General features: G+C 35.4%; 1 protein-coding gene and 1 long non-coding RNA gene across 2 annotated transcripts; one reads left to right on the forward strand and one right to left on the reverse strand.

Moving 5' to 3' along the window:
- Positions 1-208: 208 nt before the first annotated feature.
- LOC114300132 (galactinol synthase 2-like) lies at positions 209-2,087 on the reverse strand. Its single transcript, XM_082906238.1, has 3 exons — positions 1,345-2,087; positions 781-915; positions 209-667 (listed from the first exon to the last, which is right to left on the reverse strand). Exons 1-3 carry the CDS (start codon positions 1,366-1,368, stop codon positions 473-475), a joined length of 354 nt encoding a protein of 117 aa, XP_082762364.1. The 5' UTR covers positions 1,369-2,087; the 3' UTR covers positions 209-472.
- Positions 2,088-14,185: 12,098 nt separating this feature from the next.
- On the forward strand, positions 14,186-15,894 carry LOC145807663 (uncharacterized). Its single transcript, XR_014350934.1, has 2 exons — positions 14,186-14,445; positions 15,582-15,894. It is a non-coding gene; the product is annotated as an uncharacterized LOC145807663 (long non-coding RNA).
- Positions 15,895-23,665: the final 7,771 nt, after the last annotated feature.

Here is a 23,665-nt window from a genome sequence, read left to right on the forward strand (position 1 = left end):
ACACTCCCATAGAAATTTGACTTAGAATTATGAGAATCTGGACAGATTGAGAGAATTTGATGTTTGATTGATCGCGTTCTAGGACTTGAAATTGTGATTGTGAACTTTGATCCATAAACAACCATCCAAATTAACAAAGAAACTCTGATTGGAAATATGGTTATAACTTTTAATCATGGAGATATTAGACAAAATCTAAATGAGATACAGAGCACTAGGGATTCCACCTTTGTTAACAATGAAAATGTATTAGTGTAATTATACATTTCCAATATTCACATACCCAATAAAAATACAAGTTAAAAAAAAAACAAAAGCAATATCTACTTTTCCTAATTACATTATCTGCCACTTTAAGTAAGTCAATCCTTCATAACTTTAAAAAGACTATACACATTTCAAAAAATTAAAGAACTAAAAACAGGATTAGGCATGAATGCGGTTCTTCACTTTAGCCCCTCAAAAAATAAGGCTAAGCAGCGGATGGAGCGGGCATGTAATGACCAACACTGGTCTCCGACAGTGCCACCCCTTCAATGAGTAATATGTTAGTCTTGTAATCCAATGACTCATCATTGTATATGTCCCACCATTTCTTTACTAGCATTTTGATGTCTTCCCTATCCATGTTCTCTTCTTTCCCAGTATACCTCCATGGCTTCGATCCCTAAAAAATACCCAAACAACAAATTCACCCCTTCAGAATATTGGTTTCATTTAATTAAAATAATTTGAGATAAAAATTAAAGAACTGGATTATAAATGATCATAATCACTCACCGCAGCACAGTAATGAATTACTTTCACTTTATCAAGCTTAATGCTCTCTGGGTGGCGCCACAACAAGTCCAAAACAAGGTTGTAAATTGGTGAGATAGGTTTGTAAACATCCTTAAAGAACATGTTCAAAAAGTCCTGAAAGCACAACCATTAAAGCCCAAATCAAATTAAAGGCGAAACATATATATATACACATGGAAAAAACAAAAAGGGTAAGACTACACTAATACTAAAACAAATAATTTATAAATAAATTTAATAAGAAAATGAATAAAATAAACCTGAAGTTGATTCAGTATAGTTTTAATAAAAAGTTATGATCCATATTGAGGGTGGACGGTGGTGCTCATATTTATGTTTTTAGTCATATGCAATTGATAAAATCAATAGTCCAGTTGTCCAAACACCTATGTTACATGGACTCGTCACTTTGGGGCGAAGTACCCTTGTCGACACGACACGACACAGGTGCGGGTGTGAGATCTGTGTCGGATTCGCCTCGTCTCTCTTGGACACGGCACTTTACAGACAGCAAAGAAATGAAAGAGGAGAAAGGAAGAGAACCTGGTCACTGTTGGCTTCGATCATCGATCACGATTAGGGCTCTCACTATTGATCACGATCGTCTTCGTCTAGGGCTTCGATCACTGTCGATCTCGACCTCGAGCTCGATCGTCTTCGTCTCTCTCTTCGTTTCTGCTTCTCTCTCTCTCTTCGTCTCGTCTCTGCTTCTCTCTCTCTCTTCGTCTCTCAATCTGTTCTGTCTCTCTTCGCCTCTGTTTTAATGATCATATATATTGATCATATATAATATATATAATATAATTTATATAATTTATCATATATAATAATAATTTTTATAAATTATTATTCATATTACATTTACATTAATATATAATATATAGTATAAATTACATTAATATAATAATATGTAATATTATTCATGTAAAAAAAATTATATAATACAATAGATATTATATAAATTATATAGATATTATATAATAATTATTGTATAACATATAAGATATTTATAAGATAATATATACTTATATATATTAATAAAAATAAATAAACACATATATGTAAAATAATTATTTGTTATTTATATAATATAACTCATCTTAATAACTATATTTAAAATATATATATATATATAACGTATCCCCGTAACCCGTATCCAAATTTGGATACATATCCATGTATCCTTAATTTTTAATTTTGAAGTGTCCGACCCCTAGATACGCACCCGCACCCGATCCTCGTACCCGCGTCCGTGTAACTTAGCCAAACAAAGGCCTCAACACCCTCTATCTTTTTAACAAAGGCCCTAGGCTAGATTCACACTCTAGGGAGATCAAATCTTAGAGAGAATATAAGTGTAGAGAGAGAGAGAGGCTCGAATTTAGGGTTTAATCAAAGAAAGGAAGTGAAAAAGTGATGTTTAAGATGCTGCTGTCCGCTGATATAAAACACGCTCGCTCGAGCGAAGGCTTGGTCGCTCGAGCGACCAGACACAGAAAACTCTGGCTCGAGCCAAGAAGTTCTCGATCGAGCGAAGAAAAACCCAGACCGCTCGAGCGAAGGAAGCTCGCTCGAGCCAAGAAAGACAGCTCTCAGGTCCAGAACCAGGTGCAACCGCTCGCTCGAGCGAGCCACTCTGGCTCGACCCACCAAACACGAACCCCACTCTCGCTCGAGCGACCAACTCCTCGCTCGAGCGAAGGTCCAAAATTCTGGGCAGCAACACTAGGCTCCCGAACACAACCAACCTGTAACAAACCTGCCTAACACATCCTATAACTCAAATATGAAGAAAAGGAATGTAAACACGATAATAACCAACTACCAACATCCACGGACACATGTCCGGATCACTGTACAACAAGGGTAAACCCGGGATCGCTATAACCTCCCCCCCTTAAAGAATTTCGCCCCCGAAATTAAGCACAAGTTTTCAAAAACAGGTTTTCCTCCATTTTAAACAATGTTACATTTGAACATTCAACAATTCGACCCATTACCGGTCATCCCATCCCTTTAACAAGAGACATATCACAATATGTAAACAACATATGTATTTTCAACATGCATCAACATTATGCACTATCTTTCCATATGAGGCAAGTTTCAAAACATACTTCCAATAATCAAAACATTTTCAATGTTTCACAACTTAAGACATAAATAAAAGCTCTTAAGTTCAACAAAATGTAAAATTTAAATACAAGATTACATATCAACAAACAAGTCCGGATATTTCTCTCGAACTTCCAACTCACGTTCCCAAGTGGCTTCCTCCACTCCGTGATGTTTCCACAAGACTTTCACCAAAGGAATGGTCTTGCCACGCAGGACCTGATCCCACCTATCCAAGACCCGAACCGGTCTCTCCTCATACGAGGCATCCTCATCTACCTCTAAATCGGTCCAATCCAACACATGTGATGGATCTGGCTCATACTTCCGAAGCATACTCACATGAAACACGTCATGCACTCCGGACAACTGCGGCGGTAAGGCTAACCGATAAGCAACCTCGCCAATCCTCTCAAGGATCTCAAAAGGACCAATAAACTGAGGGGATAACTTCCCACTCTTCCCAAACCTCATCAGACCTCGCCTAGGTGATATCTTCAGAAAGACATGGTCACCTACCTCAAACGCCAAAGGCCTCCTCCTGCGGTCGGCATAACTCTTTTGTCGACTCTGGGCTGTAACAAGCCTCCTACGGATAAGCTCAACTTTCTCCGTCGTCTCCCTAACCAACTCCGGACCCAACAAAGGTGTATCACCCACCTCGGCCCAACAAACTGGAGACCTACACGGTCGGCCATACAAGGCCTCAAACGGTGCCATACCGATGCTAGACTGAAAACTGTTGTTGTAGGCAAACTCTACCAAAGGTAAGTGCCTCTCCCACGTCCCACTGAAATCAAGGACACAACCCCGAAGCATATCCTCGAGGATCTGGATAGTACGCTCGGACTGCCCGTCAGTCTGAGGATGATAAGCCGTACTAAAGGTCAACTTAGTGCCCAAGGCACTCTGCAAACTCTGCCATAACCTAGCAGTAAAACGAGGATCTCTATCTGAGACGATCGTCACTGGGACCCCGTGCAATCTCACTACGTCCCGAATATACAAATCGGCAAGATGATCCACCGAATCTCTCACGCGCATAGGAATAAAGTGCGCCGACTTAGTCAACCGGTCTACAACCACCCAAATAGCATCACTACCCCGCTGAGTCCTCGGAAGACCTACAACGAAGTCCATAGTGACATGCTCCCACTTCCACTCGGCAATAGGCAAGGGTTGCAACAAACCCGCTGGCCTCTGATGCTCGGCCTTCACTTGCTGGCAAGTAAGGCACTTCGATACGAAAACAGCCACATCTCTCTTCATACCCCGCCACCAAAACTGGCGACCCAAATCCTGATACATCTTAGTACCTCCCGGATGCACCGCAAGGCGCGAATGGTGAAACTCTCGGAGTACTTCCTCTCGGCAAGACTCCGGTACAAACAAACGGTCTCGGTATCTCACACTCAAGTCGGGATACACCGTCAAACCCTTCTCAACTTTCCCACTAGAGATCTTCTCTCGGAGGGATTCTACCTCAAGGTCACCTCTCTGTGCCTCTAACACTCTAATCACAAGTGTAGGCTGCGCAACAACAGAAAACAAGGCCGCAGCCTCAACAGATTCGCCCAGTAGCAAATCAAACTCGCCAAGTGTTCCCAACATCTCCCATTCCCGGATGGCTATACAAGCTACATCACTAATGGTCTTCCTACTAAGGGCATCGGCCACAACATTGGCCTTTCCCGGATGATAATGCAACTCAAAATCATAATCCTCGATGAACTCCATCCATCTCCTCTGCCTCAGATTCAAGTCTCTCTGTGTAAACAGATACTTCAAACTCTTATGATCCGAGAATACCTCGAACTTCTCACCATAAAGGTAGTGCCTCCAGATTTTCAAGGCAAAGATCACAGCCGCTAACTCTAGGTCGTGTGTGGGGTAATTCTTCTCGTGTATTTTCAACTGACGTGAGCCATAAGCTACCACTTTCCCCTCTTGCATCAACACACAACCCAAACCCTCTCGTGAGGCATCACAATAAACCGCATAACCCAACCCTCTCTCCGGAATAATCAACACCGGAGCGGTGGTCAATCTAACTTTCAACTCTTGGAACGACTTTTCACAAGTCTCACTCCACACAAACTTGACTCCCTTCCGAGTCAGTCTAGTCAACGGTGATGCTAACCTGGAGAAATCTTTCACAAACCGACGGTAATACCTAGCTAATCCCAGAAAACTGCAGATCTCAAACACACTCTTAGGCTGTGCCCAATCTTGCACTGCCTCAACCTTGGATGTATCAATAGATACCCCTTTCCCGGATACCACGTGGCCTAAGAATTTGACTTCCCTCAGCCAGAACTCACACTTCCCAAACTTGGCATACAGCCTATGGGCTCTAAGCAACTCAAGCACCACTCTCAAGTGTTCCTCGTGCTCCTTCTCTGAAGGTGAAAAGATAAGGACGTCGTCCACAAAGACGACCACAAATTGGTCTAAGAACTCCCGGAAAACCCGGTTCATCAAGTCCATAAAGACTGCCGGTGCATTGGTAAGCCCAAATGGCATCACCAGAAACTCGTAATGGCCATACCGCGTACGGAATGCCGTCTTCGGAATATCTTCCTCCCTGACCCTCAACTGATGGTAACCCGATCTCAAGTCTATCTTAGAGAAACAACGGGAACCCTTCAACTGGTCAAACAAATCATCTATACGAGGCATAGGGTACTTATTCTTAACCGTAGCCCGATTCAACTTCCGGTAGTCAATACACAATCTCAAGGCACCATCTTTCTTTTTAACAAAGAGGGTCGGCGCTCCCCACGGTGAAACACTAGGGCGAACAAAGCCCTTATCTAGCAATTCCTGGAGCTGAACTTTCAACTCAACCAACTCTGCTGGAGCAAAATGGTAAGGTACCATAGAAATCGGCGCCGTGCCGGGCACTAAATCAATAGAGAACTCTATCTCTCGGTGAGGTGGTAAACTAGCAAGATCTTCGGGAAAAACATCCGAATACTCACAAACCACCCTCGGCAACACAAGCTGGGTCTCACCACTCTCACCACTCTTAAAGCTGGCAAGTAGACTACTAAGCTCACTTCGCCCTCGCGAATCATACCCCGGTGGCAAAACACTACCAACCCGGTCTCCCAAGAAATGGAACCACTCCCCGCTCAAGGTACATAACGTGACCCTCTGGCGGTAGCAATCGATAATAGCCCGCTATGACGATAACCAGTCCATACCCAAAATAACATCAAAGCCCTTCATGGGCATGACAACAAACGAAAAAGGAAGCCTATAGTCGGCGACCTCTATATCACATCCTCTAACACCCTGTTTCAGGATCAACTCACCACCCAAAGGCGATACCACACAAATAGGAGATGCTAACTGTGCTAACTCCAATTCCAAAACAGATGCAAATGCAGCAGATACAAAAGAATGAGATGCACCCGTGTCTATCAACACACTAGCAACCGAGTTGCAAAACAGAAAAGTACATCTCACTACTGATGGAGCCGGTACTAAATCCTGCGCGGTAACAGCATACACGCGCCCCGTAGGCCCCTGGTCTACCTGCTCACCTCTCGGAGCAAAAGACTGCTGCACAGTCTGGGATGACGAAACCCCCGGATTGGCCCTCGAGGCCTGCACAGACTGAGCTGGCTGAAAACCCTGCGTCTGCCTAGAACCAGACGCTCCCGAAGTGGCACTCAACTGTGGGCAAAACCTCTTCAGGTGCCCAGGCTGTCCACACTGATAACAAGTCAAGGGCTGCCCCCTGCCCAAACTCTGACTCTGCGGTCTAGCTGAAGAAGAAGCAGCTTTCTGACCCCCACCCTTCTGCGGGCAAACTGAAACCTTGTGACCCAGCTGGCCACACTTGTAACAAGTGAATTCCCCCTGACCACCTCTCCCGGAGCCTACACTCGGCACTGGGAAGGTCGATCTAGCAACACCACCCTGCGACTGCTGAGGGTTAGAACCCCTCTGCCTCCTGCCATCACTCTGACTATCCTGGCTCCTCTTGGAGCCCCTCTGTCCCTCATCCTCCTCCTGCATCATAAGCTCCATATGAGCTGCAGCATCTACCAGGTGTCTATACTCTCGGATGTAAGACCCACCAACTCTCAACTTGAGGCCCCGCCTCAACTTCCGCTCAAACTCATAGCAACGGCGTTCCTCAGACGCCACCAGTTCCGGTGCAAACCTGGACAGACTGGTAAAAGTAGCCTCAAACTCGGCCACTGACAAGCCCTGCTGATTAAGCCGGCTAAACTGATCCCTCAGCTTCTCCCTAGCTGCTGCAGACAAAAACCTCTCCTGAAAAGCATTCACAAATGCCTCCCAAGTACCACCAACACGAGCCTTCTCGTACTTCCACCATTGACCCGCATCTCCCTTCAGCTGGAAGGATGCCAAGGTCACTTTCAGTGCTCCGTCCTCGATGCCAAGCATCTCGAACGTCTTACTCATTTGCTCTAACCACTCATCAGCCTTCAGTGGCTCTTTCGGATCCCCGACAAACTCATCCGGATTAGACCGGAAGAACTCCCTCTTCAAGAAAGAAGGCCCTGTCTCAGCTGCCTGATTCCCAGCTCTAAGAATACCCAAAGCTCCTGCTATCTCTCTGGCCAAGGCACCCATAGCCTGCTGACCCACTGGCTCAGCCACATTGGCCTGCCCAACTCCCTCCTGCACTGCCGGAATCTCACCCGGTAACGGTACTTCCTGCCTCGTAGGTCTACCACGCCTAGCTCCTCTTCCTCGTCCTGACATCCTAATAAAGGCAACACAGAACGTTAGCACATTCATAAATGTGCCGAAACTAAACACTCACGTCCTAATACATGGACAACTGTAATTCACTCCACATAAGCACATAAACACATAAGCACTTACGGATTTCATTTCCGGATAATGATAGTCCCAAGGCGTTACTAGAGTTCCGGTTAGAAACAGCATTGATCAAGTGCTTTTCCAACAAGACTCCCGGAAACTCAAGGATCCAATCAACATCCTAGAAATTAAATCCCATACCCACATAGTCACATAAGCATGTTAGCATTTAAGCACATAGCATATGATACTACATCTAAGTCTCTATCAAGCGAGACAAACCCATTGTGATACTAATCACTTCCCACGTACCCAAAGTATTCGAACCCGGTACGCTCTGATACCAAGTTGTAACGCCCTCAAAATAACAACATTAAACCCATCTGATAAGGCATGCATTTACATATAAACTAACCACATTCCTTTATTCCTTAGAGTTCCAATACATAAGTATTACATGTTAACATCATAACAAAATGCCCTACGGGCTTACAGCTTTCCAAGTTAACACTTGGTTACAACAAAAGAGTACTAACTCGTTTACACATAAAGCCCTTGGCTTGAGGTTACATGTAATACATCAAAAGTTAAGCAACAAAAGTATGCCCGCCTCTAGCCTCCCAGCTATGTCCTTGGAGGTGGCATGCTACCAGTACCTGAAAATGATATTCCCATATAGGGTGAGCCACAGCCCAGTAGAAATATACTAAACCAACCATGAACAATGACTAAAAGATTAGCAATTGATAGATGGCCAACACTGATACAATCACATAAATCATATATTTATGTCAAACGACTTACAAGTCCCAATTACCTTTCATTTTCCCTTTTTCAACAGATAGGCATATAAGCACTACCCACATGCTCAACAGATATGTATAACAACAATATCCACATTCTCAGATAAGCAAATAAGCTATATCCACATTCTACAACAGATATGTATAACAACAATATCCACAGATAAGCATAAAAGCTATATCCACATATCACAAAGATAAGCATATAAGCTCTATCTTCACTTCTTTAGACAAGCATATGAGCTGTATCTACGGAGTTCATCCCCTATCTTCTCCCAACACTATCCGGTTTAGAGGTACATCCCCTATCTTCCCCTAAACCGCGGAGTACATCCCCTATCTCCTCCTCTACACATAACGTATATAAACACACTGGTTCTATATACAATCACCCAATACATACAGTTAATGTATTCTATCAACCGTCAAGTTCCATGACACACTTCATTGATTAGTTTCAGTTTACCTAATCATCATGCATTGTCTACAACAATCACGACTATCCTCCACCGATAGCCCAAAGCAGTTATTTCTAAACAGAAAATAAATGCACAAATGGATATTCAATCAACATTTCATTTCCTCATTTCTCGCCATTAATTATCCCAATTAATCAATAATGTAATTAGGTCATTATCCATAATTACCATTTCAACCTTTAAGGTCCCATTTTCATCAATGATTTAACATTCATTCAATTTCTCTATGCCAAACATGCATCCAGGTTTATTATGAATAAAACCCCAACTTTTGTAAAATTACACAAAAGCCCCAAACTTTCACAAAATTACCAAACCAAACCCAACATCTCAAAATACCAAAATTTAAAGACAAAATCCATAGAGAGGAGTAGGACATCCCTACCTCGAAGTTTAAGCCCAAAAGGAGATGAAGACTCGAAGATCAACTTGCTCCAAATCCAAACTTTTTCAGATTAAATCGAAGCTCTCAACACCCTCTATCTTTTTAACAAAGGCCCTAGGCTAGATTCACACTCTAGGGAGATCAAATCTTAGAGAGAATATAAGTGTAGAGAGAGAGAGGCTCAGATTTAGGGTTTAATCAAAGAAAGGAAGTGAAAAAGTGATGTTTAAGACGCTGCTGTCCGCTGATATAAAACACGCTCGCTCGAGCGAAGGCTTGGTCGCTCGAGCGACCAGACACAGAAAACTCTCGCTCGAGCCAAGAAGTTCTCGATCGAGCGAAGAAAAACCCAGACCGCTCGAGCGAAGGAAGCTCGCTCGAGCCAAGAAAGACAGCTCTCAGGTCCAGAACCAGGTGCAACCGCTCGCTCGAGCGAGCCACTCTGGCTCGACCCACCAAACACGAACCCCACTCTCGCTCGAGCGACCAACTCCTCGCTCGAGCGAAGGTCCAAAATTCTGGGCAGCAACACTAGGCTCCCGAACACAACCAACCTGTAACAAACCTGCCTAACACATCCTATAACTCAAATATGAAGAAAAGGAATGTAAACACGATAATAACCAACTACCAACATCCACGGACACATGTCCGGATCACTGTACAACAAGGGTAAACCCGGGATCGCTATATAATATGAGCCTATTAAGCATTGTGTTTGCTTAAAAAAATTCTTATTTTTTTAAGACATGAAAAATCTCGTAGTCCATGTCGTAACTCATATTACACCTAATCCTACATTCCTAAACATGTATCGATAGAAAGGATAACAAACTGAGTGAATATTTATATACAAATTGAACAACATAGAAATTAAAGTTCTATTTCTTTCTGTAAAAAAAAGGCATCGTCAAATGGTTCAACAATTAGAAACTAACCTCTTTGCATCTCATAATGGTTCATCAATTTTCATCTCTCTCTAATCTATTTTCGTCAATTTGATAAATTATGACCCACTTCAATTTAAAATATCAAATTTAGTAAATAATAATTTGAATCTGTATCCAGTTAAACTAACCTAGAACAATGAAACTTTGAACAACCAATCAAAGAATTCTAAGAAAATAGAAAAACTTTTGCTAATGGGATTAGTTAAAGCTTGAACAGTATGATACCACAATTCAAACCAATTAAGTCATGAATTTGAAAATCAATTAATTTAAAAAATGAACTCACGAATTTTGTTTAGAGCCTATTTGTTGAAATAGAAAAATGAAATGTGGTTTAGATTTAATTGAGACAAAATGTAAAATAAAAAACATATAATATAATATAATTGATTTATTAAATCATTCATTCTTTCTTACTCCCCCTACCCCACCCACTCCAATTTGATTTTAATAAACCCAAATAATGATAATTGTAAGAAAAAATAAAAAAACCATACTTATAAATTTCCTACACAACCAACCAAATAAATAACCCAGAATAACAATGATCAATAAATGCTTAAGTAAGAATACCAATCAAATACTTACCACAATGTTTCGTTATGAAAGGTCTTAAGGAAGTCCTCAAGCTGCCTAATGTGAGCCTATTAAGCATTGTGTTCCCTTGAAAAAATTCTTATTTTTTTTAGGACATGACAAATCTCGTAGTCCATGGCGTAACTCATATTACACCTAATCTTACATTCCTAAACATGTATGAATAGAAATGATAACAAATTGAGTGAATATTAAATGAAGCTGAGTGAATATTGTTTTGTGTCGTATACATGGCAGGATAACAAACTGAGTGAATATTTATATACAAATTTAACAACATAGAAATTAAAACTCTATTTATTTCTCTAAAAAAAAAAGGCCTCGTCAAATGGTTTATCAATTTTCATCTCTCTACCCCACCCACCCCAATTTGATTTTAATAAACCCAAATAATGATAAGTGATTGAAAAAATAAAAAAACCATACTTATAAATTTCTTACACAACCAACCAAAGAAATAATCACAGTATAACAATGATCAAATACTTATCACAATGTTTCGATATGAAAGGTCTTAAGGAAGTCCTCAAGCTGCCTAATGTCAGCCTATTAAGCAAACACAAGGCTTCAGATTATTGGTTTGAATTTGTGGAAATTAACAAACCTGCGGGAAATTAAGCAAACACAATGCTTCAAATTAAGCAAACACGATGCCTAATGGAAATTAACAAACTTGCTGGAAATTAAAGATTAACAAACCTCAAAAGATGCTCTCTCTCTCTCTCTCTCTCTCTCTCATCTTCATTATTTATAGGTAAAAATCTGCTGCACCAAATAAATTTCTGGCAATAACAATGAAAAAGGCTGAAGGTGTTTCAATATGGACTATGGAAGTTTCTTTAAGACCAAAATCAACAAAACAAAAAAAATCAAGAAATAAGAAAATAAATTCAAGATTGTGCCTTCAATAAAAATATATATATATATATCCACAAATTTTGATTTGTTGCAGTAGTAGGAAAAGTGAACCCGAATACCCAATTAATCAAACACAATGCCTAAAGGACTTAGAGTAAAGAATTAAACAAACCTACTGGAAAAATAATTATACTTGCTTGACCAAAAAAAATTAATACATAAATTCAAGATTGTGCCTTCAATAAAATTGATTATATAATTATAAATATATTTGTATATATCTACAAATATTGATTCGTTGCAGTAGTAGTACCCAATTAATCAAACACAATGCCTAATGGAATTAGAGTAAAGAATTAGACAAACCTGCTGGAAAAAGAATTAAACTTGCAAATATTGATTTGTTACAGTAGCAGTACCCAATTAATCAAACACAATGTCTAATGGAATTAGAGTAAAGAATTAGACAAACCTGCTGGAAAAAGAATTATACTTGCTTGACCCAAAAAAATTAATACTCAAGAAAAATAATTAGACACCTCAAAAAAAAAAACTACCAGATTTAGAAGAAACTCAGAAAAATATACTTGGTTTAAAAATATTCTTGCTGGACCCAAAAAAATTAGACACCTCCATCCATGATGGGTTAAAGATAGAAAAAGATTGGTTTCATGTCTTTTGGTTTGCTCACCTGAATAGTATTTATACCAAATTCTTCCTTTAGATTCTTTATTCAGTCGGTTTGGGACTGCCACTACTGATGAAGATTGGTATGGCGGAGAGAGATGGAGGAAGAGAGAAGATGAAGAGAGTAATAGGGGGTTCGGGATTGGGTCTTCGGCAAGGGTTGGGCTCCTACAGGGAATTGAAAAAGAGCACGAAAATGGGCTTTGATGGAGAGAGAGAGAGAGAGAGAGAGAGAGATTTTGAGATGAGAGGAGTACTTGTAAGAGAGATATTTTGGAACTTATATTTTGGACCATTAGATATTGATGGTAATTGATTTTAACTATTGAAATGTCCAAATAAGACAAATGAGAGTAAGACATTTTCAGCCATTGGATTGAATCAATCTAATGGTCCATATGTTGACACTTATACATTTTGAGCCCTTGAATTCAAACCAAGCCTTCCATCATAGATATATATATGGTGAAGACTTGTACCAACAAATTTTATAAATTACTTTCAATTTTTTGATGTAAATTTTTCATTCATTAGATTATTTTTAAAGTCTACACAGGAGTAATTATTTTATTTTTGACGTTAATTGTGTGTCAAACTAATACCACAAAATTAAATAATTTATGACCCTCACAAGCAAAAAAATGTTGGAGAAATAAGTTTTTAGCTTTTTTCCTTGGGAAAATTTAATGTCAGTGCAAATGTTGAATTTTTTTTCTTCAAAATAATATAAAGTAGTATTAATTATTAAAATTACATACTTTTCATGTATAAGTAACTATTTTTAAAAATTATAGTTGATTTGCAATTTTTCCTTTTTTCTTTCTTTTCTTTTTCATTTTTCTAATTTTAGTTGGGGTTGGGTCATTTGTAGTTTGGATAAGGTGCTTATTAAAAGGATAATGGTAGGCTAACTGTAACTGTAATATTTAGCTAATAACTTTGCCTTTAAAAGAATTAATAATATATTTTTATACAAAAAAATATATGTAATGACCCAATTTTTTCTTTTAAAATAGCCAGCGCATAATTTAATTGAGCAAATTTTTGAATTTGATTACCGTGTAAATTTTGTGCAAAAACAGTTAGGTTTTGTATTTTTTAAAAATAGTTTCCGATCTCAAAAAATTATGAAATTTTTATAGTTGTTCCCATATGAGTCTAGCACGTTGGATAAAAATTTCATAATTTAATGATGAGTATTTATTTTATAAAAATTCATAGACTGATTGGTGTTCAGTTTAATTTATAGCAGAATTTAAAATTGAGTTTTGGGTGTTCGGACCATGATTTGAGATAAATTTGTTGGGTCTATTTTGGTATATAATTGGACCATATTTGACTTATGGGTGAGACCCATGACTTAGATTTAATTTAAATTGAGTTTATTTAATGACTCACGTTTAACTGTTTGGTCTTTTTAAAATGTGATTGGTAATAACTACCTTGAGAGTTGTTATTATTTATTATATAGAATTATAATAAATATTTGATAGTTGATTTTATAATGTGTACCATTAAACGAAATTTATTTTGTGGTGAGATAATATTATATCTTTTTATCATTAAGGATGTTAAAATATACTTTTAATTAATATATGTATATATATATATACATATTTAGATTCATAGATATTTTAATATAATAAAATAAAGTATAATAATGATGATAGAAGAGCAGCCCACGTGGGGCTACTCCATTTCCCATCCCTCTCCTCATTTCACTTCATTCCTTTTTCTTCTTTTTTTGGTTCTTGAGCAGCATTCTCTCTCAATCTCTCTTGTTCTCTCAAATTTCTTTTAGGTTTATCACAAGACCTCTTTGATCCACCAAAATCTATTAGATTTTAGACCATAGTTCTTAAGATCAAAGTGAAGAGTTTCGTGAGAGCAACGTTTTGACCGGTGGAGATCGAAATCCAACAAAGTTGAAAATTGGAGTTTTTGCTTGTTTCCTCTTCTAGCTTGAGGTAGGGATTTTTCCTACACTTCTTTATGCACATTTACTTGATTATAGGGAGCTTAGAGTTGTTAATCATTTAATTAGAATTTTTGAAAATTTTGTGATTTATTTGCTTAAAAGAGAAATTTTGAGAAAAATAAAAAGTTGATGCCCAAATTGCGAAAGTGTAAACTTGGAATATGTTTGTAAGGTTATGAAAGAGTTATGTTTTAAATTTGAACAAAAACGGACTTCGATTCAATTGGTTTTGAAATTTTTACCGGTTTGTGACTAGAAGAGCATTTTTAAATAAAACAAAGGAATTACGCTTAACTTTTTGGGCTTTAGATCAAAATAGGATGTCATAATTGAATAATGCTTGGAGAATGAGTTTGGAAAGAAAATGATGTTTTCTTGGGCATTAATGGTATTATTTCGCTTAATGTATCTGTTGAAATAAAACCGACACGGTTAGAAATGGACCTTGAGAGCTTACCAGACGTGATTGTGATATAAAAACTAGTGTAGTTGTTCATATTTGATGAGACGTGGAATAGATTGTATTTATCAAAAAATTTTGAAATTTAATTTTTTAAATATCTATTTAGATATATCTGTTTTGGGCTATTGGTGGAGAATAGCCATGATTGTTGTAGAAATGCATGAAACTTAGGTAAATTGAACCACATTCCTCATTTGTTGCATTGGACATTGCATTACATTTATTTCATTGGAATTGTATTTGCTTTTGAGAAATGTTTGGAAATGTATCACTTTGCGAAAAGATAAATACTTGGTGAATCTAGGTAGGGGGTGTAGAACCGCGCGATTAGGTGTTGAGCCTTCCAGTTTATTGGTAAAAATGACAATGGTAGTACATTAGGGCCTACTTGCAGACACTCACCTATAGATTCACAGAGCCTGTATTCATGTAACATATATGGTTTAAAATGGAAATGATTTTATATCTGTTGTTGCATCTTAGCATTGCATGCTTTATAAAAAAAAAAAAAAAAAAAAAAAAAAAAAAAAAAAAAAGAGAGAGAAATTGTTTTATCATGAGCATGGCATGAGCATACTCCTTTTTAGTCTTGTCATGAATCATATACTGTGTAATATATCTCTACTGGGCTGTGGCTCACCCTATAAGGGAAACCATTTCAGGTACAGGTGCTATGCCTCCGCCAAGACATTGACTTGGGAGGACTCGGAGCTGAGGCTTCATTTTTGTTTAATTGTTATTTGTTGAATGTAAGCCCAATGCTGTATTTATGTTGAGTTGAAACTCCATTTTGTGTAACCAAGAATGTTCTTGGATAAATTTGTAAGCCTATAGGGCACTTATTATCTGTTTGGCTTCCATTTCATACTTGTTGTAAAATGTGTGCTTGGGATTGGAACTGGGGCATTGAGATGTGAATAGCATGTTTTTGGCATTTGGGATTCAATGAAAATGGATGTATGGAATGGTTAGCTATATATATGTGTTTGTCTATCAGGTGGGTTTTGTAGCATAAATAGATATACGCTGCCCAATTTTCGGGGCTACAATATAAATAATTAAATTTTTGTATACAAATTATGAAAATAAAGAAGATTGAAATTTACAATTTAAGTCCCATAATTTTATCACAATTTATTTATTATTTTTTAATTTGTCACAAATTTAATTATGTAATTTTAGCCCCCTTGTTAGAATTGCAAACTTAGGTGAGTTTAACCCAAGCAACTTGAGTTGATCTTAAAATTTTTTAAAGATTGAACAACATCGTTTTTAATTAAGTGAGGACCTATGCAGAAATTTAAAAATTCAAATTAAATTTGAGTTGACATGTGCAGAAATAGCAAATAACTTGACCAACCAAAACAAAATTATATACAAAAATATATAAATTATTTGTGAATTTATTTTTTTAAATAATAAATTAATTAATTAAAAATTTAATATTAATGAATAAAAGAAAAGGCAATATACTTAAGATTTTCAATAGAATTTTTGTTGAAAATATTTAAAAAATACACCTTTTAGAAAGGGATCATTGAATGAAGGGTTGTTTGAGAAGTGCCATATTAGCTCACTTTTTTTATCTTTTTATCTTTTTGGGTCACATTATATCTCTACTTTTTTTACACATCTTTTCATAAAAAGTAAAAAATGTAATTAATTATCTTTTTTGGGTCACATCACATCTCTACTTTTATATACATAATTTCGCAAAAAGTAAAAAAAAATATATATATATATACTTATTTAGCACTTCCCAAACTACCACTAAGTTGATATTAAAAAATTTACATTTTATAATGGTATAAATAATTTAAATTTGATTTTTTAGGAATTCATTTTAATTTAAAAATTACAATAAAATATTAAATAGAATAAAAAAAATTCTTACAAAATAAAAGTATTTGAATAAAAAAAGGTAAAAAGAAAATTTAATATGGTATTTTTATTTAATATGAAAATAATTCTAGATGAAGAATAAATTATCACCTATAACTCTTTTTTTTTTTAAATAAAAAAGTTTAACGAATTATTACTTTCAATAAAACAAACATTAACGTTTGTTTCTAATTTATTTTAGCAAAAGTAACTTTTTAACAATTTGAGTCAAAGATATCTTTATTCTTTATTTTAATTTCTTTAATTGACAATTGAAATTAAGAAAAAATCTAACAAAATCCATCAGGTTTGGTAAGTACTAAAAAAGTTATGCTTTGTTCTTTTGTTAAAAAAAAAGAATTTATATTAAAAATATTCAGCTTGCTTGTTTTTATTTTTCAGAAAACACTTTTCAGAAAATTCTACATTCTTATTTTTCGTATTTTTTTTTGTTTTTACAGAATTTTTTTAATATTTTGAACAATTTTTTTACTTTTTAGACACACCTAACATAAATACACCTAAAAAGTAAAAAAAAAAATGTAAAAAAATCTTTTAAAAATTCACTAAATACCAAAAATACAAAAAAAAAAAAAAAAAAGAATTCAGTACATTTTTTGTATTTTTATGTATTTATTAATTTTTTAAAATATTTTTTTACAAATTTTTTACTTTTTAGATACATCTAACTATGGTGCATCTAAAAAAGTAAAAAAAAATATTTAAAATTTTAAAAATATTCACTAAAAACAAAAGAATACGAAAACTAAAAAATTTAGTTTTTAAAAAACTTAATTCAGAAAACTCAAACCAAACGCACTGATTATTGTTCAAGTCCTTATTGTTTAGAATGGTATAATTTTTTTTTATAAAATTTAAGACAAAAAAAGAAAAAAAAAATAATAGCCATTAATAATTTGAACACATATATTTAAAACAAATTATATTTAGACCAATAATATTATGGCACATCATTATGACACATATGAATATTGATTCCATTCTAATTGTAGTAATGTAATTTGAAGAAGAATTTAAATTTGAAATTTTATTTTATAATTTAATAAAGGATGCAAAATTTAAGGAATGAATATTGACCTCATTTCAATTATAGTAACATAATTTAAGTAAGAATCCAAATTTGAAATTTTATTTTAAGAATATAAAATTAATTTATAGACCAATCGTATTATAACACCTAGTAAAAAAAATTAAACAAGATAAAATAAATGAGAAAAAAGAATTACAACTTTCAATCTTAATGAAAAGACAATAATTTGCAATTATATAATAGTATATAGATATATAGATAAATCATGAAATGGATCATTATTTAAAACTTATATATTATGGAATAAATCATTATAATTTTAAATTTAAATTAATGGAATGCTTTCCATATTTAGTGTCCCTCAAATTTGAATTTTGAAATGGATTAGTATACTTTATATTTTTTACTTTATATATTTGATATACTTTCCATTTGAAAATCATAAATAAAGAGATATTAATTAATTTTATTTTATTTTTTTTGTTGCTTGATTGAGAGTTATTGAGATTTCTTTAATTACTTATAATAAAAAAATTAGAAATGTTAATTTGAGATATTGGAGCTCTCATAAGACTTGTGGTTAGAAATCCCCTTTTACGTATCTATCTATCTGTATATTATATAAGGAAAATGGTGTTTTTAGTGAGAAACCTTGCGAGAGTTTCAATATCTCATACTAATTTTCTTGATTTTCTTATTTTTAAATAATTAAGAAAATCTTCATTGGCTAACTTTTATTTGATAATCCTATATCAGGAAAAGAATGAAAAAAATGAGTTGTTTTACTTATATAAAGGGAATCTTATACCCCCATCCCATTTAGTGAGAAATCTTGTGAGAGTTTCAATATCTCATACTAATTTTCTTGATTTTTTAATTTTAAATAATTAAGAAATCTCCATTGACTATCTTTTATTTGATAATCCCACTTTGGGAAAAAAAGAAAAAAAAAGAGTTATTTTATTCATATAAAGTGAATCTTATACTTTCATCCCATTTAATATTATAGTGTTGTACATGTTTCAAATTCAATATAATTTAAATTATAAAAGTTTTAATTAATTAATTATAACCTAGCTGATTAGGCTAAATCATTTTTGATTTGTTAGTTTAACTGTGATTTTAGTAGTTTTATTAAAATATATTGATTAGATTTGTTTGATTTGAAATAAACTAAAGATTGATCTAATTAAAGATTTAAATACTGAGATTGTTTGATTAAAAATAAACTTTCTGTCCAAATAATTGTTAACTTTTATTTTTATAATCCCACATCAAAAAAAAAAGAAAAAAAGAAAAAAAAAGTGAGTCATTTCACTTATATAAGGTAAATCTTAATATTGTAGTATTGTGTATACTTTAATTCAAGGCAGTTTAAATTTTAAAATTAAAATAACATTTAAAATTTTTATTTAATTAATTTTTGTATAAGTTGATTGGTCATTTGACCTAACCGATTAAGCTGAACCATTTTGGATTTGACCGATTCATCGGTTTAATCACGATTTCTCATACTAATTTTATTAAAGTTAAACAATTTAAAAAAATTTCATTGGCTAATTTCTATTTAACCATATATAAATAAAATTCTAATTAGTTAATGATTTATTTTATAATCCCACATCGGGAGAAGAAGAAAAAGAAAAGTTTGTTTCACTATCGATCTATGTATTATATAAAGAAAATGTGATTTTTAGGGAAAAGTATTCTGGGAGTTCCAAACCCTTATTATAGAATTATTGAATTTTATTAATTTTAAACAATTAAAAAAATTCTCGTTAGCTAACTTCCATTTACCTTTTATTATACAATCCCACATCGAAAAAGAAACAAAAAGTGAATTGTTTCACTTATATAAAGTGAATCTTATACTCCCATTTATATAAGCAAAATGAAAATTTTATGCTCCCATATGTAAGTATAACATTTTATAAATACATAATATATATGTTGTTCATCAATTATAATACTAACTATCATATTGACAATGTAGGAATACAGATGGAAGACCCACAACAATTTAGATTTTAATTATTCGTTGTTTTATTTATTTAGTGAATTCTGAATAAATGTAATAAATTGTTATTTTTATTACTTGAATTATGAAATTGCTAATAATTTCAAAATATATTTAACATAACATAAATAGTTTTTTAAAATTCAATTCCGTGCATAGCACGGCTGATAAGCATCTCTTCTCTCTCTTCACAACCCCTTCTCTTTATTCACAAGTAGGCAAGCAGACGGTGAAGCAATAATTTGAAGCTGTGATAGAGAGTTTCGAAGAGAAAATCTGCAGCAAGATTGGGTGGTGGTTTAACACTAAAATCGAGCCGAATAGACCCGTGAACACCCCACTCTGTGTGTGTGTGTGAAGCCAATTCCAATTTTCATATGCCATGTTGGCCTCCAGTAGAAAACGCAGGTCACAAAACTCAACCAGAGTGGTGACCATTACATCTGCACAGAACCAACTTCAGTTCCAAAAATTCAAAAGAATCAAACAATCTGAACAATCTGAATTTCGGCCAGAGGCAACAACAAAGGAACAATGCAAAAAAGACAGAAGTCAAGAAGAGTTGCCAAACAAATTTCTAATGCTATGTTTGGCATGATATGGTGGTTCTTCTGTATCCTAGTTTGTCCTCAAATTCATATCAATTGGTTCATCAGATCAATCCTTGGAATGATAAGAAATTCAATTCCCTTCTAGTGGTGATGGTGACTGCTTCGGGATGGGTTTTGGAGTTGTTGGGTCAAATTTATATGTTCATGGTGGCCAAAAGAGAGAGACGGAATCTTCATATTCAGGCACCAAAGGCAAACATGCAGGTCCCTTGCCCAGGTATGTCTATCAAAAAAAGAAAATGATTTAGAAAGAAAATTGTTATGCAAAATTTATTACAAAAAAAGAAAATAGTTAGCCAAAAAAAGAAAAGAAAATGGGGAAGAGTCTCCTAACATTTTCCTTGCTTCTATAAGTCCGGATCCTCCGCCATCCATTCCTGCAGCTCGTCCTGCGGCGCCCCAAAACGACATCGTTTTGGGGCAAGATTTTAATTAAAAAAAAAAGACAGAACAATAGAGGGAGAAGAAGAAAGAAGGGAGAAGAATGAAACGACAGTCAAACGAGGCAACCCACAGTCCGAACAAGGCATCAATGAGTTCCAAACAGAGATTCAGATGCTATCGAAGCTCAGGCATCGCCATTTGGTGTCGCTCATTGGTCATTGTGATGAGAACTCAGAAATGATATTGGTTTACGAATGGACCTCTTAGGGACCATCTATATGGAAAGAACTTGCCTCCCCTGCCATGGGAACAAAGGCTGGATTACCAAAATCCCAAATTATCAACACTTTATAAACATATATAAGAAAAACCCATAAAATTAAACACAAAAAAAAAAAAATTGAATCCACAGCAATAAATTAAATCTAAATCAAGTTCCATCAATCAAACACACAAAAAAAAAAAAAAATTGAATCCACAACAATAAATTAAATCTAAATCAAGTTCCATTAATCAGAACAAGAAGGTTATTACCGTAGCTGATTTTTCTTGAGCCGGTTTGAAATTGCAAGGAAAAGAGCAAGATCGAACCGAATCCCCTCTTTATAGGATGCAATCTGAAAATGAGAACACAAATTAAACCATACATACATACATACATATATATATATATATATGTTAGCAGGTATTTTAATATTATAATGTGTCATTGGTTGTTTCTCTTTTCTTTTCTACCTAGTTTGCTTCCCATTCTAGTCTCCAAGACTTCCTAAACAAGTCTTTCTAGTCTTCTCCAAGTCTTCCCTTTCCTATCCATTCCAAGACTTCCAAGGTAAGCCATCCAAGGTCTTGGTCAAGTCCGCCAATTCTTATCCATCAAGAACTTTGCCTAAGAAGTTTTCATTTCTATATATATATGGAACTTATGTCATATCTAATAACATACGAGAGAAGAAGTTTTGGTTATGTTGTTATGTCTTGATTAAGATTGTCAGGCAAATAAAAAGGGTGTGTGTGATAAAGCTTTAGGTTTAACCAATTGTGCAGTATTGGTGAACCATACGACTTAGTCGGGCTGTTGTATCCTGGGGGGGACAAGTCAAGGTTTTTTCTGCTGCACCGGTGTGATGCTTTGCCTAACCGCAGAGGGCTTGAATCTCCTTAAAGAGAGCAAATTTCCCGCGCCTCAGCCCTTTCAATAATTATTGTAATTTCTATTTTCTAGTGTTTTATTTGTAATTATCACCAACAATTTTAAGGAGATTCAACTAGCAAAGGTTCATGGAGCCAATACTGGAGAAGCCCAACGAGAATACCGGCGATCTCAACAAGCCCTTCCAGTTCAAGGGAGCTCATTTCAAGAGATGGAAAGGCAAGGTGCTTTTCTACCTCAGTCTCCTCAAGGTGGCGTATATCCTGACTGAGAAAAATCCAAACAAAGTCCCCACTGAAGAGATGACCGATGAGGAGTATGCTGCTTATCTTGAAAAAATCGAAAAATACAACACAGATGAGTATAAATATCGATACTATCTTTTGAATTGTCTTTCAGATCAATTTAATGATTATTATGATACTACTTACACCACTGCCAAGAAAATTTGGAAAGCCTTGCAGAACAAATATGACACTGAAGAGGCAGGTGCTAAAAAATATGTTGCAAGCTGTTTTTTCCGCTATCAGATGATAGATGGAAAATCAGTTGTGGAGCAAGTTCAAGATTTTCAGATGTTAGTAGCAGAAGTTAGATCTGAAGGCATCAAAATTGGAGACAATCTTGTTGTAGCAGGTATTGTTGACAAACTTCCATCGTCTTGGAGGGAGTTGCAGAAGTCGATACGTCACAAGAAAAAAGAGACGTCCTTGGAGACTCTAATCACACGGATTCGGGTGGAGGAGGAAGCACGAGGACAAGATGCGCTTATGACACAAGGGCATTCCACTGCAAAGGTAAATTTAACTTCTGGAAATACTTTACCTAAAGGTCGATTTCATAAAAATAGTCACTTGAAGCCAGTTAAGAAAATTTGGAAAAATACTAGAAGGCCACAAAATAAAAATTACCCGAGGCAAAAGAAATGGAACCAAGAACCCCCTTCACAAGATCTGACAAATGTGACATGTTTTGTGTATGGCAAAAGTGGGCATATTGCTCGAACTTGTAAATTTCGGAAACAACAGTCTCGACCACAGGCTAATGTTACAAAGGAACCACTTGTGGCTATGATCATAGATATTTTTATGGTTCAATCTGTGAAAGGGTGGTGGGCAGACTCTAGTGCCAATAGGCATGTCTGCTATGATAAAAATTGGTTCAAAGATTTCACTCCTTTTAATGAGGAGGGGACTGTTATGCTTGGTGACTCCAGTTTAACCAAGGTGCTCGGGTATGGGGATGTTGAGCTGAATTTTACCTCTGGACGCGTGCTTGTCTTAAAAGATGTGTTGTACACACCGTCCATGAGGAAAAATTTGATGTCAAGTTATTTGCTCAACAAAGCTGGTTTCAAGCAAACTATCGAATCTAACCAATATGTAATCACTAAAAAAGGCATATTTGTGGGAAAAGGATATGCCTGTGATGGAATGTTTAAATTAAATGTTGAGAATAAGAAAGCACATGTTTCTGTTTACATGTTGTCTTCTATGAATTTTTGGCATGCTCGTCTGTGTCATATTAATAGCCGATATGTGGGAGTCATGAGTAGTTTAGGATTAATTCCCAGACTAACAAACAAGTTTGAGAAATGTGAAGTTTGCAGTCAAGCAAAAATAACTAAAAGGCCTCATAAAAGTGTGGTG

Source organism: Camellia sinensis, chromosome 2 (genome assembly GCF_055761805.1).
Source record: "Camellia sinensis isolate YWXY chromosome 2, ASM5576180v1, whole genome shotgun sequence".
NCBI lineage: Eukaryota > Viridiplantae > Streptophyta > Magnoliopsida > Ericales > Theaceae > Camellia > Camellia sinensis.